This window comes from Neopsephotus bourkii, unplaced genomic scaffold (genome assembly GCF_033783945.1).
Source record: "Neopsephotus bourkii isolate Nb327-2 ecotype Australia unplaced genomic scaffold, CSIRO-AGI_Nbou_v1 NB_36, whole genome shotgun sequence".
Classification (NCBI taxonomy): Eukaryota; Metazoa; Chordata; class Aves; order Psittaciformes; family Psittacidae; genus Neopsephotus; species Neopsephotus bourkii.
The window spans coordinates 585,436-610,021 of record NW_026900553.1 but is presented as its reverse complement, the minus strand read 5'-3'; the positions used below and the strand labels follow the sequence as shown (position 1 = coordinate 610,021).

Below are 24,586 nucleotides of genomic sequence, written 5' to 3'. Positions count from 1 at the left end.
ACCAGTCAGTACAGACAACACAGTAGTCTCGCATTACTCAGCAAAAAATTCCTTGATTAGGAAGCAAAGAGAAGCTGCCAATACAGAATGTCTGAAGAACAGACCTGTGAAAGTGGTTGGGAGTTAAAGAGATTGGGGAGATCTTCAGGTGTCCTTTGGAGAATTATTTCTAGAAATCCATAGTAACGTGGAAGCAAAAAGGGTGCAGGATTTCTTCTGGTGCAGTGACAGTGATGCTAATCCCTTGTATTAACTACTACATAAGTCTATCTGATCCCACTCAGGCTCTAAAGTACAAAAGCTATGAAGATCAATCCTTTATGACAGAAAAATCTTTTTTGGGAATAATCATACAGGTTGGAAGACTGGAAATGAAGTACCTCATTTCGGAGAAGTCTATCCATGGCATCATAGCTGGGTGGTAAAGCTACATCACTTTCCTGGCTCTCTTTTAAGCCAGCATGGAAAGGATGAAGCCACTGTGTGAAATGGCCATAATTTCTCAACTTTGTAACAGATGTTCATTTTGCCAAGGACCCTTCTTCTTATCAGACCTCAGTAGACTTATGTGCACAAATTCTTATTTTGTCAGTCCCAAATGATGTGAGGCCTTAACAGATGAGAAAAGTGTGTCATTGTTGAAAGTAACCTATGGGCATGTGCAACAGCAAAGCTATTCTGCTACTAAAAGCTTAGCTGTCAATGGACATATAGATAGCTAATCAGATAAGTTGATCTTTCCTTCTGTTTTTAAATTCTTTTTCTCTTTTATACTTACACGCCTAAAGTCCACCTTCCTGTGTGAGTGTCCGCAGGTGATCATGCAGTTTGCTGGACAAGAAATTGCACCAGGCTCTCCTTACCCCATGGTTGACTTCCTAACATTTTACCCCTTTAACTAGAGATGATATATTCTGTAAATTATAAGAAGATAACAAAATGGAGCTTCTGTCTTTCTTAGATACAAAGTCTGTGGTGGATCTGTCATCTCCTTTATCATAAGTTCTGGCTTCTGTTTGTTATAGAGACCATTTCAAGATCTCTGTCTTGATGCTGGAAGCTCTCCGTTGGTGCATCTGCTTGGGGTTGCCCCTCTGCTACAAGCAGATCCTCTTACAGGTGCATTCCACTGGAACCGTGTACCTCTCAGAGGGAAGGGGAAGGCATGCATATGTGGGATGTAAACCTTACACATTCCCACAAGATAAAAATGACAGCAGTCTTCACTGTTCTGGAAATTATTTAATGTCTTCAACTCATCATTCTTTTTACTATCTCTTTATGCCCATGCAATATGCAGCCGTATATTATTTCCCACACACACAATAATAGGCACATAAGCACACAAGCTGCCAAGCAGCTGCAACTCCGATCCTGTGAGCTATGCAAGCCACGTCTGCCACAGTGAAAAGGAAGGAAGACTTGATATGAACCCTTTCCATTTTATATACTTTTGTATCTTTTACAGAAAAGATTGAATAGCTGGTTTAGACAAACGTGTGTCTAAATAAAACCTACATATGTCTATATGCATATAAACAGTAGAGAAAATAAGCACTATTACTATATTTTACTAAATAAAAAGAACTAATATTCGATTGTGAAGGGTATGTATAAATGGTAATGAGACCAAGAAAGATAGTTCTACTTGCTTTAAGCTCCAGAAGTGTTATGTGCTTTAGGTAAGATCACTCATTTAAAAGCAGAAAGAGATGAACATGAGCTATGAGAGCCATTAAACTGCAGCTGAAGTCATCCTTTAGTGCCTTGTAGGTTATGTCTAAAAGGTTACAGTGTGTTAAGTGAAATATCAAGCTGAATTACTTCTAGAGCAAAGCATTGCCCTGAAGCCAGTATGCGCTTCACTGCCTTCCCTGTTTCCCCACCTCCATTTAATTCTTCTCCAGGTTTGGTCTTTATCTTCACATGACCCCCTCCAGCTGAGAGGGGAGGCAGTCAGTGCCCTGTCTCTGTGGTTGTCACCATTGTTGTTTTTTTCTCCTTCAGTGAACAATTAATAATCCTCCTCTGTGACAGTAAAGCTGGCAGCTATGGTTTTTACCATGTTTTTTTTAGCATACAAAGGAAGCTTAAGTTCTATTATAAAGACAGAACAGATAGATTAAAAAAAACCACTCTTATGACATCCTGCTACCATTGCAAATTTAATAGCTTTAATTTACCAGATATTTTGGCTAGATCTTTAAGCTCAAACTTCTTTTTCTTGATTCTAAATCTCAAGTACCTGTATGGTCAAGGAAAGCACTGTCAACTTAGACAGAGATATTTCACAAAAGAAACTGACAACATATTGTGTGATGTGAACTTCTACTTTATGGGAGCTCTTCCTATGCTAGGGGAAGAAGATGAGCTTCAGTCAACAAGAAGTGAGTTTGGAGACCTGCAGCTGGTGTAGCAGTGCTCATACTTTACTGCAAGCCGCAGCTGTCTTAGCCAGTTCCCATGAACTCATGAACTGTCATAATACACACAGAGAAGGTCTTAGTTTTCTTTTCTTTTTTTTTTTTTCTCCCTTTGTGGCCTTTTGCTCGTGACCCATTCTCTTTCTCAATTACTCCGTGCATGAGCAAATCCTGTGTGAGTTGGATGCAGCACTCTTTTCAGTATAAAGCTCGACGCTTTGTTCCTGGGGTCTGTCCTTATTCACCACATCTGAGAAATCAGGCACTTAGGTATCTAAATATGGATTTAGATGTGCAGCTTAAAGAATGTGTATTTAAAAATAAAGACCTAGTCCTCTTTAAATTGAGCTAGTTCTTTTGGATTATAGTTCTGTTTTGGTTAAAGTTAAGGTAAGATTTTATAATTAGCAGCAACAGTTTTCTTTTGGCAAACCTGCAATAAGGCTAAATTTCAGTATCTGTCTTTAAAAACATATATGTCTTAAAAATATGGAACTCACCTACCCGAGGGCTATCTTCCTGTATTTTCAGGTAATTAATAAAGGTATTAGACTTTGCTTCATGGGGACATGTCAAGTACTACAGACATCTCACATTCTCGACACATGTGCTAGAGCAATGCCAGATATTCATGAAACACAATTAAAAAAGGGAATAGTAAAAACCAAGCAAACAACCATACTTTATTAAAGTATATATTGAAGTGTTGGCCTAGACTTATTTGAGTGTTAAGTATCACTTGATCTCATTTCCTACTGTTTTAACTGCTTTAGCCACACAGTTTGTCACCTGAAGGCTTCTGTGTGGTTCTGGCCAAGTATCTATATGTGGATGTTGCTTTCCCTAATTGCAGTCTCTTGCCAGACTTGGCATAGGGAAGTAAGGAAATTGCCATTCAAAAAAAATTTATTAACAACAACAAATTAAGCAAGTCTTTGACAGAAACAAGAAGGTGAAGAACATATATTAAAATACTTAAATGTACAGCTTGAGACCTTGAAGCTATTTTACTTGAGTAGTTGATCAGTTTGGTTTGTTCTGTACCAAAAACAGTTATTTCTGGCCACAGTTGAAAACATCTTTCTTCCAATCTGTTCAGTTCACATTTATGCTACACATGTTATGGCACTGGGTGTTTGAAAATCCCATTGGAAAACAAATTCTAAGATTACCAGTGTGTTGCCACAGCTTCTACGAGGCAGCTCACAGAGTTTTTATTACATTGAAACAGTATCCTTCCAGCTTTAATAGTTCTGGTTTTACCAAAATCATACTTTAAGAGGAAAAGTCAGCTCTTCTGAAAATCTCACTAGATCTGTAAAATGGAAATAGACAGAAATGTCCATTTTCTTATTTCTATGTTCAGTTCAGCTGCTACAGTCTCAAGTTTAAGAGAACCCTGCAGCTTCTATTCCCTTGACATGGAAGCTCACTAACAGCCAAAACTTTTTTTTCTCCAGCTGCAAACACATGCATTTTGTGAGCACTGTGAAGAAAAAACTCCACTGTAAAGTTAATGCACCAGCTGTGTAGCAAAGTCAGATGTTAATTTTTTCAAGGAGCTGGCATTTCAAGGCTGCATTGCATTCTCCTCTTCATTCGGACTTCTTTAAAGAAACCTGCTTTACATTTCACCTGTGATCTACCTGGCTGCATGCCTTCTTGGGGCCAGATCTTAGCTTTACCATATTGGTATTGTATAAACAGTTAATTTATAACATTGTTAATCCTGTGTGACTCAAATTCGCAGACAGAACAAGTAAATACAACAGAATATGAGGCTCAGGACAGTTTAGAAAGCAAAAATACAATTTTCAGGAAACATTTATTTCATTGGCATATACACCAGAAAGCATGAACTTGTGTTATTTCTAATTTCTGATTCTGGTTTTATCAGTACCTACATATAGTGTGCACATGCACAAAACTGCCAAACTCTGCCTTCTGAAAATGTAGGCCAGATAAACAAAGCATAATATAAATGTAGAACAGAGTACAGATCCCAAAGCCTAAACTGGAAATATTTTTTTTTGTTATAAATATTCTTATGTGTTACATGACAGATTTTTCAAAAGTAATTGGGGGCTCGGGGGTGTTACTTAATGAAGTTTGACAGCTTGCATCAGAAAAGGGAACAAAAGAAGAACACCTATATAAACTACCATTAGTATTTCTTATAGTCTTAAATGGGAATTGTCAACATTCAAAAATAGACCTTATGCTCTGTGATAATTTATCTTGCAAGGAAAATATATGAAACTCTAGTTCTTATATCACTGTCCAGTGTAAATCGTGTTCTCTCCTCACACACATGAATTTTGAGATGCACTTTGAATGATTCGTGATTTACATTTTTTCCTACATTAACTGCGGGAGTCTGCTCCCTGCTTGGAAGAATTTTTGTCTTCTGTTTTCCCAGGTTCTCCAGGGCTGGCGCTGTTACAGAGTATTAGACAATTTCACCAGCTCAGCTGAGGTGTACCTGTAGTCTGTATTTCTCTCCTGGTATCACAAGGCTAAAAGTCACACCCACTTATTATTGTTTAAAATCAATGAACATAATTTTGTCCATACAACTGTTAACATCTCCTGTGCATAGGATACATAGATACATAATGCACCTGTTCTGTCTCTCCACAGCGCTTAAACTGATCTTACAGTTACACAGCTCTAAGTTACCACTTTGGTTTCATCATGTCACATTGAGATAAAATATGAACAGCTGGCTACTTCCAATAGGCTTTGCAGGCAGTGCTGTAAAATAAAGATAACTCAACGGAAAGAATGTTTTCTCATGTTCACCTAAATGGCATTATGAAGAGGGCTACAGAAGTAAGACTCCTCCATCTGTGTAACACATTCCATCAATTCATTTGTTGGAGGGTCTGCTCACTTACTGACTCAGTTTTCCTCTGCACTTAATTCCTTCTTTATTTTTTTATTGTGTCAAAAAGATCATCTGTATTTCATATAGCATATAGTCCTGTGATTTTTCCTTTCTGCCTCTCAAAGTGTAGTATTCTCCTTGTGGCATTTTCCTTTCCAGCAAGAAATGAGAGGGGTTTTTACGATTTAATTTACTGTTAGGAGAGAGAAAACTATTCAGTGATTGTCTGGCTATCAGTATTGTAGGTTTTCCTCCACACCTGCAAATCCATGAGTGCCTGAAGAATGGTTTGTGTGCATAAAAACTCAATCAGCTGGTTTAGCAAGAGCTCCTTTCTCTCCTTACATGCCATGAATCTCACATAAGGGAAACTATACTGATGAAAGCATGTAGACTTTTGTAAGCACACAAATTCCCAGGCTGGGGCAACCAGCCTGTTGCCCACACATCTCTCATGGATTTTGCCAAAAGACAAGAACCTTCTAAATTCTAGGATTCTAGAAATGAAGACAATTCTTTGGCACCATGGTTTCAGATTTACCTACAGAGCAGTGGTAATGTATGACAAGGGAGCAATGTTTCAGGCAGACCTGCCCCAAAAGGGATCTACTGCTACATTTTCACCAGTGCAAATGAGCTGATCTCACTAACACTATTCTGTGATTGAAAGGAGGCAAGAAAACCCTAGAATGTGTCTTAGAAACCCCATTAATGGATTGCTTTGTGTACAGTTTATGTGAAGAGGCCCTGATACCTTGTACTTGAAAATCAAGAAAAGCTTTGAAAGAAGTCTGTTTTCTTTTACTTGAGGTGGCAGACAATACTGAGCTGGAAGGGGGTTTGTGGATCACTGTCCTTAATCCTCTATATAATATGGTTCCAACACTAGTAAACTTAACTGAAAAACTAATAGGATTTCACTGCCTCACTATTCTTGTTGAATGCCACCACACCAAGGGTTAGAAACTCTTCTGATTTCTAGGCTGTATTTGTTATGGCTATTTGTTCCCATGTCAGCACCATCTGTCATCATCAGTGGCCCTCCTCTGTTGTTGACCTCCTGATGTGTATAGACAGCATTCTTATTCCCTCTCACCCTTTGTTGTACCAGGCTAAACAACCCAGCTATTTTAGATTCCCTTCATCCAATAGTTTTGCCATTCCTGTGTTTATGTTGATTTCTTTTTCTACAGTCTACAATGCAAATCAGGCTTTTTCAAGCACAGATGATCAAAGCTGTTCCAGATAAGCTCTCGCTAGTGCTCTGTATAATAGCATGCATGCTTCTAATTTCCACCCCATTCCTCAGTTTATCTTAGGATCATATCACATGGAGAGGGTAGGAAGGTCATAGTTGTGAGATGCGATCAACTTCACATACCAACATTTCTTCCCCTCTGTTGTTTCTAACTGATGTCTTTAATTTCTACCAGAAATCCCTGACACTAGTTGCCATTACCTTATACTTTATGCTATAAAATTTCACCTTATTTCAGTCCTGGTCTTCAAGGTCATTAAATCCTCTCTGTGTTAGATTCCAGTCCTCCTCTACATTACCATGAAACATTATGTATGCTTCCTTTCAAGAGGATAATGGACATATATTAAATTTTCTTTCATATACTTTTGTATCTTCCTCATAAGCAAACTGAATTTCAGATCTTTGATTTCAATGTCTACTTCAATGTCTACACATTTGTGAATGACTTTTCAATAAGAACACATTTGTTACACTACCAAATGTATTCAGTTCTTGATCCTGTTCCAAGAAATTACAAATGTTCAAGGTTACTCCTGAATCAAAGGCAAACCATGATGCACTGTAGACTTCCACCATAGCTATATTTTTTCATAGAAGTGGGAATTCTATTTTATTACTTGGAACAATTTAGGAAATCCATGTCTGAAATAATTCCTCAGATTTCATGCAGGTATCCCAAAGGTAAGCTTGCAACTTAAATAAGACTAAAGGACAATATTTTTGTCTAACTTCAATTTCTCATCCAATACATACAGAGAAGAAACCTCTTTTTTTTTTTTTTTGTTCCAAATAGGAGTTCTTAATTGTGTTTATATAAAACCAACAAAGAAGCACTCATATAAAATCATCTAAAACTGGAATATTTCATATTATCTACCAGACTGCTTTTCTGCATGATACTGTGTTTTTCCAGACAGTTTTCTGTCTAAATGATAGCACATTTGATGGAACAATGCAAACAATATAAGTGGAAATGGTTTTGGTAGCAGAGAGTGTAGATCAAGGAGTGTCATGCGCTGTGGCAACTATAAACATTTGCCATTATGAACTTTTTAATTAGTTCAGAGTATTTAGTCAGGGCAAGCAGTATATCTGTGGTTTTATAGTATTACTAAAAGTTTTGTCTGGTATTTGGAAATGTAATGCAGCTCTAAGGTAATGGATGTTCAGACTCCTGACATGCCACTGGGTGAACTCAAAACCAGTTTGATTTTTACGCAGCTTGTAAAGTTCTTTGAATGTTGGGGGATTTTTTAGTAGTGCAAAACACTCTTTAGAAGCTTGCAAGGTAATCACTCCAGGGAAATGTTCAGATGCACAAATTTAAATATGGGATTTCTATTGGAAGCAAATGAGAGTTCAACAACATTTATACCTTTGAAAAGTCTCCCACTGGGAGATGATCTCAATGCCTTTCCTTCCATCTCTTTCTAAAGAAATCCAGAATGTTCTAAAAGGATCTGGGTTGCACATTTCTAATCAAAGAGATGTGAATTAAAAAGTATTTGTAACAGAATGTAAGTGCAAACTCTTCAGAAAGGTTTGGATCCATACGTCATGCAAGAACTATCCTAAGTGGTGGCAGTTTATTGACACTGTTCTTGCCTTTTTGATCCAAATATATATTAAGAATATGCAATTCTCTGATAATAATTCAATACAGTGCTATTGTTTTGTACAATACATGCATAAGGGATATATTTTAAAATCTATATCAACTTGCACTTTAGTTCTTCCAGACACTGACAAATGGTATGATTTGTGTGTTTGCATGAGTGTGTTAGCTACTACCCATGCACAAAGGAAGAAATAGTTCCAGAAAAGCATAAGTACTGTCCAAGAACTGCCTTGCAATGACATCTGAGCAAATCAGGATCTTCCAGAAGAGCTTCTTAGAGGATAGTAGCATAAGAATGTGAGCAAAAGAATTGGTTAAGGCACAAAGATAGGACAAATGCAAAAGGATATTTGAAAAATTTCCGAAGTCTTTGTTCATACTTAAAAAGTACTTAAAAAGCCTGACCAAAAAAGGTAAGTCAAAATTAAGGGGTCTATGTTTTATTAGAAGACATATTCAATTTGAAATAAAGAATGGAACTTGAAGGGAAGTAAGCTTAGCTGAAATGTGTTGGTGTTCACTTCATCTGTAATTTGCAAAATGAGAAAATTTGATTCAGTCACAACATTTATTTCAAGTTCTGTCTTCTTTTTTCTCTTGCACCCAGATTACCAGTGCAATGCTGTCTTTCATGACCACTATCCTAAAGAAATAATTTTCGTTTTTATAGGTTCTCAACCTAGTACAGTCCTATGTCACGCTGAGAGTCCCCTTGTACGTCTCGTATGTCTTCCACTCCCCGGTGGGTGTAGGGGGCTGGCAGCATTTCGACTTACAATCAGAGCTTCGACTGACTTTTGTGTATGACACTGCCATCCTGTGGAAGGATGGGATCGGTAGCCCACCAGAAGCAGAGCTCCAAGGTGGGTTTTGGATTTCCTTTCATTGAACTCATAAGAGTTCTGTTACTAAGAGTATAATGTGCAGACAGGAGGATGATTTTTTAATAATTCTCATACTAAAAATTAATAGTATATCGCTTATTATCAGTTGCAAACATTCTAATATCCTAGCACTCACAGTTCTCTGCTGGGGGGTTGACATCAGTTTTGTTACAAAGAAAGATAATTGTCTTGTTGAAGTACACAGGCAAAAACTAATATATTTATTTACACTCAGAACTTCAAGGTTCAGTATGTATCCATATTCTGTTGCCACACAAGATGCTTGCTCTTTAATGAAAAAAAAAAACAACAAAAACTTTTCTGTAATATCATATTTTTCTGGCCATGAATGTATAGTTTCAGAAACTTTTGATATATTGAACATATTAACTATGAAACATTCAAAAGATATAGGAATAAGTAACGGGTATAATAGCCTATGTGTTAGAGTAGTAAACTGGGAAGCATTCTTTAAATGTGATAGATACTGTCAATAAGTGTTTGTGACTATAATTAGTCACAAATCAAACTCTGACATTACAGAATTTATCTTTCAAAAAATTATTTTATTCTTTTAAAAAGTAGAGAACTACAGATGTTTGTGAAAATGTATATTTAAACCTATATGCTCCTTTGTTCTATTTAGGCAAATTCCTTTGGTACTCATCAACATTAAGCTTATGTGTTCCATATCTGTCTTGGCCTATGGTAGAATACAGACACAAGCTATACTTATGTATATACGCTTACACAGTTTCAAGACTCCAATGAACATAAAACCATTCTTTGTTTCTACAATCCCTGTATATAAGCTACAGAAGTCATTGCTATGTGATTTCTGTCCTCATGTTGAGAACAGTAAATGAGGGTGGCAAGGGGAATCTATAGTGCATGAAGAATGAAGCACATGTCATGCCATGCCTAAAGAATAAGCCACATACCACAAATCATATGATGTACTAGACACTGACTAGCAACCTCATTTAATCCTCAGCTATGTGGCACATCTATGCCACCATTTTTCTGTCTTTAATGCTTAATATTTTATTTCTCTGTTTAAGGAACTGATGGCCAGCTGTCTGGCTATGCTGAACACTGGCAGCTCTCTTTGACAACAGCTAGGACAAGACATGTGATAAACATAGTGAGGCAGTGGAGTATAGACCCCCAACATATCCCAAACTGATCTGGGCAGTATTTTCTCACTCTGCAGTCTTGTACAATGAGGAGCTGTTTTTCTGGGCAGGGAGGGTTTAACTCGTCTCCAATTTATTTCCACGCCTCTGGATAGATATAATTGTTCTACGTATATTCTACATATGACTGTAAAGTAGTCAAGGTCTTCTAAAACCATATTTCATACCTGTATATATCTTTCTGATGTACCAATAAATATAACTGGTAGAGGTGTTTTTGTATGGGTGCTATACATTCACATTGGTGAGGGCATTAGGTTTCTGACATGTTCATGGAGGAATATTCCTCTTTTCTTCTTGCTCCTGGCAAGCAGAATGGTGGCACATCACTGGCTGTTTGTAGAGGAGCACTGGAGGAAAACCCCTGAACTCTGAAGCTTTGCAGAACTCTAGAGAAAAAAAAGACTTGGCTGCAAGCTACAGCAATAAAACTCTTTGACATATAAACAAGACTTTGTAACCTGAAATTAGGAAACATTAGGCCGATGTCTTGGGCCAGATTCATGCCAGAGATTGCAATGCAAAGTCTGTCAGAATGAGTTTCACAGATTCAAGCACCCTCAAACAGATTGCCATGGAAGCCACAACCAACAGCTGGTTGGTGATACCTTGAGATAATAGATAAGGAAGGCACTGCTCTGGAGCAGCTTTCATTGGTAGGAGTCAGCTTGAATACCTAGTGAAAACCTAAGTATTCTTCCTTCTATAGAGTATGCTGGCAGCTCACCATGCTATTACCAGAACACAAGCACAGACTGTGCTGTGGACTTTTGCCTACTGGAGCAGCTGTGGGGGTCCATGATAACATGTAAAACCATGACTTTGCAGGGAAGTTCAGTATGCACTTTGGAAAGCTGAAGCATTGTGAAAACTCTAGGCCTCACTGTGTAAATTCTTGCTCAAAAAGAATCTTGAGTCAACCCAAAACGTACCATTAGGCCACCTCCCAGATAACTTACATGACAAGGGGAATTTAAAGAGTGGGGTTGGTGTTTCACAGAAGTGTGATTTATTTACCATCTGCAAGTGGAATAAAATTTTTAAATTGGTTTCTGCTGCCAGGTTCCCTGTACCCAACCAGCATGCGTATTAGTGAAGAGGGGCGCTTGGTTGTCAACTTCAAGACCGAAGCCCGATTTCATGGTCTGTTTGTGATGTCCCATCCTGGTAAGCTTAATCTACACTTTAGCAGTACTATAAAAGCAAAGATACCCCTCCATTTTCACTTTTCTTATTTCTGCTACTAATATCTGATTTATTTTTTTTTTTAATGTGCCCTTCAGATGGGATTTTTCCCATCTGAAAATGGAAAGTAATGGATTTCTTACTTGCTGTTGATGACTGTATTCTGGTTGTCTAACTTAAAGAAATATACAAGAATCTGATGGAAAGAAGATTGTTCCGCTTGATGAAAAGCCTGGCTTATGAAAGATAAAGATCTAGGCCATTGTGTTCACTAGGGATCTATAAGTGTACATCTTTAATCCATAAGCTATTATTAATTATTCACTTATGTTGCCCTAGGAATGTAGATAGCATTAAAATTTATTTGCTAACTTGAAACCTTTCTAAGTTATTTAGACCTTTTTCAGAGAGTAAGAAAAATTCTTGTATGAGCATTGTATCACTCTGTTAATAAAACATTCTCATTGCCATTCAGTTAGTCATTGCTGAGGACCTGATCCTGCAATTTAATTTCTAAACTCCACTACCTTTATTCAGAATACAGACATAAATCTGAGTATGAATGCCAGCTACAGAAAAGATTATCTAACTAAATTAAATCTGCTGAGCAATAATGAGAACTGAACAATAATGAGAAAGGACAAAATCATTTTAAGAAATCTCTTTTAGTTTAAGTCAGTTTTATTAACCTATGAAACTCCTTCATTGTGCTTCTACTTCTTCTCAGCTGTTTTCTAGCCTGTTAGGTTTTGTCTTTCAGGCAGAGCTGAAAGAGTTACATTGCTTAGAGAAATTATTTTTTGTTCCCTGGGCTGACATTCCAAGTTTTAAACAGGAGGGATTATAGATCTTTGCCATTCCTCTCTCACTGTTTTGCCTGTCTGTTACATTTAATCTTCATATGCTTCTGGTTGTATAGCCCAAAAGCAACTGTTAATAGACACTTGAACAAGAATCAAGGGGGCCCAGCTGTGTTGACTGTAATTGATTTTGTTAGTTTCAGTTAACAGAACCCAATGCCCTGTAAAGGTATTAACATCAACCATGGCATTATGGTTTATGAATTACTGGGAATGTTTTTCAGGCTCTGAGAGTTGGCAGTGAAACACTAAAGGTGACAAATCTGTCTCTTGACATGTTTCTAGCTTCGTCTGTAACATCCATGGTTATGTCTGCTGATCACCCAGGCCTGACATTTAGCCTCAGCCTCATCCGAAGTGAGCCAACATACAACCAGCCAGTACAACAGTGGAGCTTTGTTTCAGATTTTGCGGTAAAACCTCAGCCTTCACTCTGTTTTCTGTTGCCCCAGCCTGTTAGGATGTTGGTGGAACACCTATTTCTCTCTCTAACTTCAGGTTCGAGACTATTCTGGAACATACACTGTGAAGCTGGTAGCTTGTACCACTACTCCACATCAGGAGTACAGCCTACCAGTGATATGCAACCCTAGAGACCCGATCACATTTGATCTGGATATCCGATTCCAGCAGGTACCACCCCAGTGATTCCTTTGTCATGTTTTCTTTTCAGTTAGATCCCCAAATTGTCTTTGTGGCCTAGTAATAATAGTGCTAGAAACTGAATTTACTTGCTTATAAACAAACTGATTCCTAAATTGGTGGGACAGCACATATTCCTCCCCTGTAATGTAGCCAGTTCTATCCAACTGTGAAAGGCTAATGTATTAGCCCATAGGAAGCTCATTGACATTGGTCTGGGGGACAGCTACTGTGATATGAACTAAACTGTGGGAATTCTTTACTTATCTCTTGGCTTTGTTATGGTATAGATTTATCAGATAATTAGGAAACTATAAAACTGTTACCAGAAGGTTTTCATCTGATACAAAGATCAGAGCTAGGTCTCTAGTATTAAAAGTTGAATCTCCAGAGCAAGATTCATTCAGTCCTAAGGTAAGCCTTCTTCATTGACTACAGAGGAAGTATAGGTGGCCAACACTGGTCTCAGAAGTGACACAAATACCACCCGTAGCAATGCAATCACATAGCAACACGGGAACAAGCAAATAACATAACTTGCATGATGCCCAGCTGTAAAGTTCTGTGGCTAAGAATAAAATATGGAGAAATGGATTATGCTGTAGAAATCATTGACTGAAAAAAACACTGGGGGTTAATGTTGGTTAACAGAACATAAACTGTCACTTTACAGTGTTATCAGTAGGGTTAGAGTGATCTTGGGATGTGTAACGATTAAGTTATTTCTGTTTTTTGGAGCCAATACAACTAACACTGGAACAGCGTGGCTGTGGTTTCATGCTCATTAATAGTATAGATGTATGATATTAAATCATCTTACAGTGCAAATCCTATCCAGATCTTTCAGCGATACACAATCACTTTTCTGTTGAATTAGCCAGAGTACACAAAGGCTTTATGCTTTGATTTGGCATTATGCCAGCTATGGCTGAGCAGATGATTCCTGACATGGCATTAAGTCCTAGTGAAGCAGAGAGATGATGCATGGTCTGACATGAAACCTGCCTTCATGCAGCTAACCAGCAAAACATTTTGAAAAAGTTTACATGGAGGAGGTGAGGGGATTTAAACCAGTTCAGTGCTTCAGCTTTTCTTTGGCATTTCTAATCTGCTTCTAGAAACTCTGAAGTAGTTCACAGCAATGTTAAACCACAGCTTGTGTCTGGTCCTAGAATAAACAGGATGACAAAGAAATTTCAGAAAAACTGCAAAAGCCATTGCAAAATGGGTGAACTAGGAGAGACCTAACTCTTACCTGGAAGAAGCTAAAGGGACTGACTATGAATCTGTGGGACTGTTTAGGATGTTCAATAGCCTGAATCCCAGACATTTAGAAGAAAGGATTCCAAGAGAATGGAAATGATATTTTTTTAACCATTCTTTCTGTGAAAAGGCTGTGGGGTAGGGCTCCTCTTTCTAAAGAATAGCAATGGGTTTATAAAAGTATCTCAGCTATTCATTCTTCTTGCCAAATCCTGTTGCTTTGATAGTCTGGGGACTCTATTGTGAAAAAGAGATTTGAAGAGTAAATGTGTCAGATGTAGAACTTGCAGAAGTATTTTCTGTTGGTATTGTTATATCTTATTCCATCAGCCCCTTGTTCATGAGCCAGCAATAATGTTTTCTTTACTGTTTTCCTTCCTTCCTTTCCACACACATATACATACTTATTCATAAATACACATATGTATGTTAGCATTTTTTCATTTGTTTATCAGCCTCTTGCTCTTTTTTTATTTTTTTTGGAATGTGTGTATCTTCCATATTGTTTCCTCAGGTACACTGCATCATTTTGAACTTTGTGCTCTCCCTAGTTCTTCTGTTCACTATATTCTTTCCCTTTTGTTATGCCATGTCCCTGTATAGTTTGCCTTCTAGCTTGCTTTATGGCCCAATGAGAACCTGATGATGGCAGTATTGACTTATTTTGTTCTTGTAATGTAATCAAAGAAGAGCCATAGTTAACTGTGTCAAATGTGTAAAGATAAATAATAGCACAAAAAGGTGTGCAAAGGGTTTGGTGCATTTTCACATGCATGGTCTGATATCCTGCAGCATATCAGAAGAACTGATACTTGCAAATAAATCGTTAGCAATTTGTACTTTCAAATAATTGGCAGAGGATCAGAAGCAGAGGTGGGACTTGGATGTAAGAATGAAAATGGGATAAAGAAAATGGGCTGTGATGAGTCACGGCAGGCAAGTTATTGAGGGAAATATTTTCCTGATGTTACCCCCACACATAATTTACCTTAGGCACCTCCTTGGCTGGGTTTTGGAAAAATGTGATGGGAATAAACAAACCTAGAATCCTATTAAATATCACAGAGGCAGGTAACCCAAAGGTTGTATGCATCTAAAATTTATAACATTCTATGACTAGTACAAAGAAATCTTTTTGGTTAAAGTATAATATTACATGTAGATGTGGGGAGCTGCAAAATAAATATACATTAAGAGAAGATCATGCTATGTTTTAAAAGTCATTAAAGAATCCTTGTTGAAGAGCTTTATGCTGTTGTGTTTTAGGTCAGTGACCCAGTGGCTGCTGAGTTCAGCTTGAACACCCAGATGTTCCTTCTCTCCAAAAAGACACTGTGGCTATCTGATGGCTCAATGGGTTTTGGGCAAGAAAGTGATGTTGCTTTCTCAGAAGGTATAATTATGCACAGATCATATCCATTTCATATGTGTTCCACACTTTCGGGATCGTGTTTCAGTAAAAACAAGACATGAGTAAGGATTTGGGCTTGCTGCTTGTATTCTTTTGCATTTGCCTTTCCTTAGCAAAACTGCACTGAAACTGTAATATCTGAGGCTTACAGTACTAGTGCCACTTCTCATAATCTGATCACTTTGTAAACATTGTCTGATATTAAGAACACTACTAGTTGATAAGTGAATATTACACAGGTTTGGGGTACTTTTTTCTGTGGGTGAGTGTACTGGTTATGGCTGGGATGAAGTTAACTTTCTTAATAGCAGCCACTATGGTGCTGTACTCTGCATGTGTTTCCAGAACAGTATTAACATGCAAGTGTTTTGGCTGCTACTCAACACAGCTTGTACAGCATCAAGGCTTTCTCCCTTCTTCCTGTCCTCCACTGAGTAGGCTGGGGGGTGGGAAGGTTGATTCACCTGACAAATTTGTCAGTGGATCTACTTCAATCCTTTGCTTTCCTCCTGTGTCTCTTTTGCCTGTTTATTACTGTGCCAACACCTTGAATACATTAGTGTCTTTTGTGATGTATTTGCACAGACTCTTGAACAGCAGGTACCTGGTCTCTCTTTCTCAAAGTGCACAGTTGCTCCAAATTGTAAAAGCAATGTGATGTTTTTCCTTTCCTACTCCAGATTTTCAACCTTCCTAACCACTTTCTGTCGTATGTATCTGACTGCTGCACACAATATACTTTTCTTGCCTGCATAACAATGGCCCAGTTATTTGTACAGGTCTGGCAAGCATGCCTTACCTTAAACATTATTAGACAGCTGAAATACAACTGCATAGTAAGGAGCCAAGTCTCAGATAAGGTCTGTGTGACTTTTTGAATGTTCATTTCACTTCTACAGTATGCCAGTCTGACCAAGCATAGGTAAAACCTTATGCAGCCTGAACAGGATTCTACTGACATTGAAAATGACATCTCTTTAAGTGCCAGAACTGTCAGGAGGCCAAAACCTACACCCTGGTGTGGTGCAGAGGAGTTTCTTTAAGTCACTTTTTGAGTGAAGAACCCAGTATAGCCCAGAATTAAAACAGACCCTGAACTGGCTGAGGTTATAGCAACAGCAGGTGACCTCCTACAGCTATGTTATGGCTCAGAGTACACGAAGAGCATGTTCTCTGATCATGACCTTTGAAAGCACCCTACAGAGGAAGCTGGGTAGCAAGGTGTCTTTGGATAAAGTCACATTACACTGCACTAAATTTTTTTTTATGAGGCTTATTAGCTTTGGCTCAGTACTGTGCCAGATGTTCCAGCGTAATAGAATGTAAACTGTGTGCACTGTTCACAGGTGATACCATATATGGCCGGGTGATGGTGGATCCAGTGCAGAATTTAGGTGATTCCTTCTACTGTAGCATCGAGAAGGTTTTCCTATGCACAGGAGCTGATGGATATGTACCCAAATATAATCCATCCAACACTGAATATGGATGCCTTGCTGATTCTCCATCCCTTCTGTACAGGTTTAAGATTGTGGTAAGTGTTCTAATTCTGGGAGGATGCACTTTTTTTTTTTTCCCTTATTTTTTATCCAAAACCAACTGTTCTTTAAAATGTTCTCCATGGCACCATATTTTTGGCTCAAACTCCAGGATAACATGAACTGGTGGTATATCCTGCCTTTCTCCCTCCTGGTTCTATTCTTTATCTTTCTGGTGACTCCTATCATTTAGAGTTACCTAAGTTAGAACCCCAAGATAGCTTTTTCTCCACATTGTCTATACCTGTTGACCATAGAGGGAGTCTTAGGAGACATGCAGGTTAAGGGCTGGAATTTTTATCTTTAGCCATTAAAAATTTAGCGTATAATTTAGTCATCCAATCAATAAGGAAAGAGAGATACCTCTAATGGTGGCTTAGAATATCTGAGATTATTTCCCTTCTGAAAATAGAGTAAACCTAAATGACTACAGATCTGTTGCCCTACTTTTAGAAATTTAACTTGAAGTAAGATGATTGCCTAATTGTCTAATTTATATGAGTATCTGTTAATAGAAATTAAAGTTAGCTTCTTTAAACTGGGAAATAGTCTTACTACTTTTTTTTTTCAGACAACATGCATATATCTTTTTTATTTTAGAAATGTTGCTATGATTATTCTGTAGCGTATCCCCTTGGATTTCAACAAAAAAAGCATCCAAGCAAAAGATTAAATAGAAGTTAGTACAAGTCAGGTGCGACCGCAGCTTCTCATGTCTTTTCTCTTGGTATTACAATGGATTGCATAAAACAATTCATACATTGTGTATAAATATTAGAACTGGAAAAGAAGAATTAAACTAGAATAAATAAGTCCATATTTTACTAACTTTTTTTTCCCTCCATGGCTATGTAGGACAAAGCTCAGCCGGAGACACAATCCACAAGCTTTGGAAATGTGCTTTTTAATGCAAAACTTGCAATAGATGATCCTGAAGCAATTCCACTAGTTAAACAGCCAGGCTCTGATGGATTTAAAGTAGACTCAACTCCTCTATTTCAGGTATGATTTCTGTAGCTTATTAGTTTCTAGATATAAAATCTGGAACACTTATTAAGAGATTTCTATGGGAATACTGTGTTTTTCCCTTGCTTAACTCCACATTCTAATCAGAAATTAAACAAATTATTCTTACGTATTTCTTCTAAGAACTTGAAAAATTGTTGCACAGCATTGCTTTATTGCTTCCAATCTCACTTGTCAAAGATAAAAAGGAAAAGAATCATAGGCATTTATAAAGAATTGAATAAAAATGTAGTTATTGCTCAGCATTTTCTATGTAATCTCTTCCTTGCAAATTTGCCAATCACGAAACATCTAAGCACTGGAAATCCTAGAAACTGACAACTAAAGGGTAAAACCCTTTAATTAGACATAATCCTTCAGCTGTGTGCGTTCATCCATTTGATCAGTGTAACCCAGTCGGGAATTATTTCTTCATTATTTGTTTCCTAGGTATTTGCAAAGATACATGCAAAACTCAAATGTATGAATTAGTAGAAAAAAAAACTGAGACTTTCCTTAGGCTAAATTAGACTTCAGGAGACTTTAATGCTACTCCTGGCCACTTCAGAATTAAAGGTCCTGTTGCAATGAAATATTTAAGAGAACAATCTACTTAATAGTAGAAAAAGTTTTACAACCTGCCCCTATGAAAATTAAATCTCTTTTTTGTTATATGAAGATTCCATTTCCAAATCCAGTAGTTTTTGGCTCTCATTCTGTCAAAAGAATGTAGATTTGAAGAAACAACCATATATCCTGAAAAAGGCTTGAAAAAAAAACAAAAGTAAAATAGAAAATGTGGTTTTCATCACAATTACAGAACTTGGCTGCAGCCACTGAAATTATCAGACAGTTCCTTTAAGACTGTATTCAAACAATCCTATTGGACCTTGTGGAAGCCAAATTTATTATGTGTCCTGAAAAGAGAAGACAAATTCGAGAAAGAGAACATCATCTAATGCAGATTGCATGCAATCACAGAAAGGATGAGGTTGTCAAGGGCCTCTGGAGATTCTCTGGTCTAACCTTCTGCTTAGAGCCAGTTGCCCAGGTCTGTGACCAGTGGGATTTTTATAACTCCAAGGGTGAAGATTCCACAGCTTCCCTGTTGCAATGTTCAATCACCCTGACAGTTTAAAATTCTTTCTTGTGTTTAAATGGAACTAGAGATACAGCCAGGGCCTACCTAGTCAGCTAGCAATTAGGCCTGGGATGTTCTCTTTTGTGAACTGTCTACAGTTGAGGTTCTTTTGATGGCCGTTGGTACTAACAGTACCAAAAAGATGCCAAGGCTGCACCTCTTCATCTGCACCTGATAGCCATAGAGTCCGGTCATGGAGAGGAATGGAAACTACCCCCTCTTAAATTTTTGGCAGAAAACATGACTTCTCTGGTGTACATTGGCACATAGTGTGCTTATATGTGTGTGATTTTGAAAGTACTTGTCCAAGCAATCAGTTCAGAACAGTGATTGATTTCCTCTGTATATAGTGCTGTCTGATTGTATATGTATGTATTAAATACAAAACATTTTGTCTTTCTAGGTGTCTTTGGGTAGGGAGTGGTATGTCCATACAATCTACACTGTACGTTCAAAAGAGAATGCTAACCGCGGAATTGGCAAAAGAAGCGTGGAGCACCAGTACCACTCACTCTTGAGTGGTGGAACTTCAGGACTATCCACACAGAGACGTCAGAAGAGGGGAGCTGAGCAGGATCAAGATCTTGCAAGGGACATTGGAGTAGGAAACAACCGAGGAACAAACATACAGCACATAGCACTGGATCGCACCAGCAAGAAACAGGTCCCTCAAAGGGAGGTTGCAGCCAGTGGTGTTCTCCCCAGAGAACTGAATAGCCAAAGTGCAGGGGTCAGTGTAGTCACAATCATTGGTGGAGTTGCTGCCATTTTCCTTGCCATCTGCTTAATTGCAATCATTGTTTTGCTGCTAAAATGGAAACAAAATTCTGAGAAGAAGGAAGCCAGAAGGGAGCCAGGCAGCAATGAGCCAATGATGCTACCATATAATTACACCAGCGACAGCTCAGAGGTTTGACTCCAAGATGGCAGGATTCAAGCCAAAGTCTTCAGAGTGCCTCAAAAAGAACTTGAACTGCACTTTGCTGCAGCAGATTGTGGTAACTCATGAGGAATGAAGAGTTCATATGCTTCTAGGTGTGCCTGAATTTTTTTATCCTGAACTCTTGCTGCCATCATCAGCAATAGAAGAATCTATACCAAACTTCCCACTATGCAAAAAGGGTCATCCTGACCTCCCTATATCATGCACTAATCTAAAGTAGCATTTCAAGGAACTGCATTGTAAGGGAGAGATTTTTTGTTTTGTTTTTGTGTTTTCTGACATTTCAGAACAGTAGATGAAGCTATCTAAAGGTGCTATATATCCTGTCTGCAATAAGAGAGGAAATCTGTTTCTTCGGAAACATAAAATACTTGAGAGGAGGAATCCTTATACACTTCAGTTAAATTTTATACTGTTTTTTACAAGGAACACGGTATCTACATTGAAAGGTGATGAAATGCCTCAGGCATGAATCCTCTCTCCTGTAAATTTTTTACTTCACTTAAGCTATACCAGTGATTTCTTTTTACTTATATATAACTGAACCTTTTCAAAAGACAGTTAGATTAGACAGCATAACATTATAAGCAGTTGCATGTTGCAGGACGCAATACATATTCTTTTCTGCAAATTCATGTTCGGCTATTTAATCAAGGTTTTTTTTCCCCTTATTTATGTTTATATAAAGCCAAAGAATGCAACAGATCCAGAAAGAAAATGTTTTTTCACAGAAACTGGAAACATGTCCTTTTAAGTTGCTAATGGATCATGGAGGTATTGTAAGGTAAATTATATTTTTTAGTGCATGTCCACTGCTGGGAAATACAACCATTAGTATTCCAGTACCTAGAGAAGATGATGAAGTTAGATTCAAAATGCAGAGGACAAGGTTCTGCCTGAACTGAGCCTAGGAATCATTATACTGAATCCAGTGTGTCATTGTCAATTGCCGTATTAAATGGCAACAAAGCAAAGAAAAAAAAGCCACATTTGATTGAATCAAGTAATATTTATTACTGTATAATCATAGCACATCTTGACAAATATCCTGGGTCATTGTTGGGCATTTTTTAACAAGTGACTTTTGCAAGAATGATTCTAGTTTTCTCTCGGAGCTGTTGTAGGTAACATGACCGCCTGATGTTCCACAGAAGTTTGGATCAGAAGTGTCCCATATCATTTCTTAGCCAGACAGGACCTGTTCTGTCCCAGAGATAGTCTTCCAAATATTTGGCTATGAAAGCTATGTAACCCTTAGGACAGATTGTACCATTTATCACAATAGTGTTATATATGAATAAGCCCTTTCAAGTCATAGAATCAGAGAACTATAGAATGGGTTGGGTTCAAAGTGACCTTAAAGATCATTTAGTTCCAACCCCTCTGCCACAGGCAGGGACACCTCCCACTAGACCAAGTTGTTCAAAGCCCCCTTCAACCCGGCCTTGAACACTTCCAGGATATGACATCCACAGATTCTCTGGCAACCTGTTCCAGTGTCTCACCACGCTAACAGTAAAGAGCTTCATAATATCTAATCTAAGTCTACCCTCTTCCAGTTTAAAGCCATTCCCCCTTGTCCTATCACTACATGTCCTTGTAAAAATACCCTCTGCAGATTTCTTGTAGGCTCTCTTTAGGCACTGGAAAGCCCATGTTTTTCTTATGTTGGGGAGCCCAGAGGTGAACACAGTACTCCAGGTGGGGTCTCATGAGAGCCAAATAGAAGGAGACCTCCCTCAACCTGCTGGTCGCACTCCTTTTGATGCAGCCCAGGATACGGTTGGCTTTCTGGGCTGTGAGCACACAATGACAGGTCATGTTCAGTTTCTTATCGACCAACATCCCCAGTATCTTCTCCTCAGACGTGCTCTCAATGTACTCTCGGACCAACCTGTATTTGTGCTTGGGATTGCCCTGACCCAGGTTCAGGACCTTGCACTTGGCCTTGTTGAACTTAATAAGGTTGGCACTGGCAGACCTCTCAAGCATGTCAAGATCCATCTGGATGGCATCCCTTCCCTCCAGCATGTTAGTTGCACTGCACAACTTGGTGTCATTGACAAACTTGCTGAGGGTGCTCGATCCCACTGTCCCTGTCACTGACAAAGATGTTACAGTGCCCAAGTCAATGGAGTTGTCAAAGGAGTTAGTTAAACTATAGAAATTATATAAAATCTGAATCGTGCTGTTGAGACTGTTGCTAAAATACCTGTTGCCTTTCACCACTTTGTGGTGGTTGGTGCAGGCAGCCCCCAGACTATCTTCAGCTGCAATACACTTGGTCATTCATATTCTGGGGATCATGCTGCAGAGATCTGAGCTAGCTGAGCAGGATCCAACTTGAAAGCAGCTTGCCTGCAAGCACACAATGCTGCCTCTGAACTAAACAATCCATCCAAAAGGTTTTCTGGGCTGGCTGTGGTGCTCTCTCAGCACAGATAGATCTAAACTAGCAATTCTGCACAGTCGTCCTCTGAGCCATAAAAACTAAGAAATATTGAGGTCTACTATCCTAGGAATATATGTGCTAAGATTCATGGTACACTATTAATATGTCCACAGAGGGATTCATGCTGATACCTTTTTTTTTGCTCATTTATATTATTATGACTTCATTCATTTAACAAGATTTCATCAGGTTTTCACCAAATGAATCTGGTCAGAATCTGTCCTACCTTTTCTAAGTTTTCTGAAGGTTGTGATTCAGACAGCTTAATTAAAGGATGTTGGCAGCAACCTAAGGGTCAAACTCCATTACTAAAATCATGCAGTCATCTTTTATTTTAATTAATCTGAGTTCTAGCCTGAAACAATTATCCTCAAGGCGTGTCCCATGCATTAAACCTTTTCCCCAGTCACCTGACCTTAATTTACTCCTTTAATGAAGCTCCTCGTGTTGTAATCTGTGTATTATGTGTGCAAGACTGATCAAAGATTTAGCCCACAGATGCATTTTCTATTTAAAGTTCACCACTAAGTTGTGAGTGTAACCCAAGATCAAATTTGCCTTAGTGCCTATATGTGAAATCACTATGATAATGAGAAATGCAGAATTCATCTCCTAAAACCTGCATGTTGGGGTAACAGCAGTCAGTGATTCTACAGAAAATAGGACACATGTAAATAATAGAACATTTTAATATTTATAAAATGCCTGCTTTGTATAAGCAAAGAAAATCTTTTTAAAAATATATATATAAAATACAGAAATTGGGTGTTTATCAGTAGAGCTATTTTTCTGCTTTTGAATTTTAACAGACAAGTATCGCTAAAGTTGCTTGAATGCAAAATCTTTTTTTAATTATGATTTATTTTAATAAAAATCACATCAAAAACCATGTGTTCTATAAGCCAAACAGTTAGCTTGGTGAGCAGCTTGATCACTGCTTTGTATAGCATTCAAGGACAACTCTGTAAAATGTTTAGGCTGATGGGGATTATCAGAACTAAAGTTTTTCTAACAGTATATAAAATAATAGAGCAAACTGGTAATAGCAAAGAAAAACACAAAAGAAAACACTGAAAAGCTGAACAAGCATGAATAAGATTCGAGTAAGATATCAAAGTCCTTTGCCTGGGAAAAAATCCCAGTGTTTTCAGTGAGGCCTGCCAGATTTGTCCCATTCTTAAGGAATTGGATTTCTTACAATTCAGTGAACTATAAATACATCTATACCAGCATGACTTTTTTATTATGGCTTCAAGATTTCAGATTTCAGGAAGATGGTTTTGAGGCTTACTAACATTTTCCCTTCTACTTAAAAAGTGGCATTGTGTATACTAACCTGAATAAGTGCCTCATTCCCAGTTATGTGCACAAATATGTTAGTATTTATCTATCCATGCAATAAACTGAGTATATTTTATATATATATATATTTAATCTATTTCCAGATTATGTATTCAATCCTCTTAACCCTGGCGATGCTTATTCTGCCAGCAGTAATACCATTTATTAAGCCATTTATACAATAACTACTGTATTTAAATTTGTCAAAAATCTTTCCATACATATTTATTTGGAACATTATTTTGCTTATGTCTATGGCTGTGATATTTGGCATTTGTATCAGGAAAAAATAAAACTACTTTTGTTTTGGTTACTGATATAAGATTTGTGTATGAAAATCACACTGTGGAAGGAGGTCAGTAATGCAGGGTTAACAAAAACTAATTTGTCATAGCAATGGAAGAACATAAACTTAGTACTCTATTTGCAATAAAACCTCACTGCTTTCCTCCTGAACTGGTTGTTTTCTGGTCATCAGGTGTTCAGGACAGGGGCTGGTTTTTAATCATTGTCATGGCACTCATGGCTTAGAGAGG

The 24,586-nt window shown here is 37.9% G+C and overlaps 1 protein-coding gene across 2 annotated transcripts in view; it reads left to right on the top strand.

Annotated features, from left to right (window-relative positions):
* Positions 1-24,363, top strand: part of FREM2 (FRAS1 related extracellular matrix 2) — a 136,715-nt gene extending 112,352 nt beyond the window's left edge. Inside the window, exons 17-24 of one of the 2 annotated variants that reach the window (XM_061345079.1) lie at positions 8,860-9,052; positions 11,332-11,436; positions 12,600-12,727; positions 12,813-12,947; positions 15,486-15,612; positions 16,977-17,164; positions 18,024-18,170; positions 19,718-24,363. In XM_061345079.1, the coding sequence (XP_061201063.1) occupies positions 8,860-9,052; positions 11,332-11,436; positions 12,600-12,727; positions 12,813-12,947; positions 15,486-15,612; positions 16,977-17,164; positions 18,024-18,170; positions 19,718-20,230 (1,536 nt within the window). In that variant the 3' untranslated portion in view covers positions 20,231-24,363. Of the gene's footprint in view, positions 1-8,859; positions 9,053-10,978; positions 11,261-11,331; positions 11,437-12,599; positions 12,728-12,812; positions 12,948-15,485; positions 15,613-16,976; positions 17,165-18,023; positions 18,171-19,717 lie in introns of those variants that run through there. The other variant, XM_061345088.1, reaches the window with a different exon arrangement.
* The last annotated feature ends 223 nt before the right edge of the window (positions 24,364-24,586 follow it).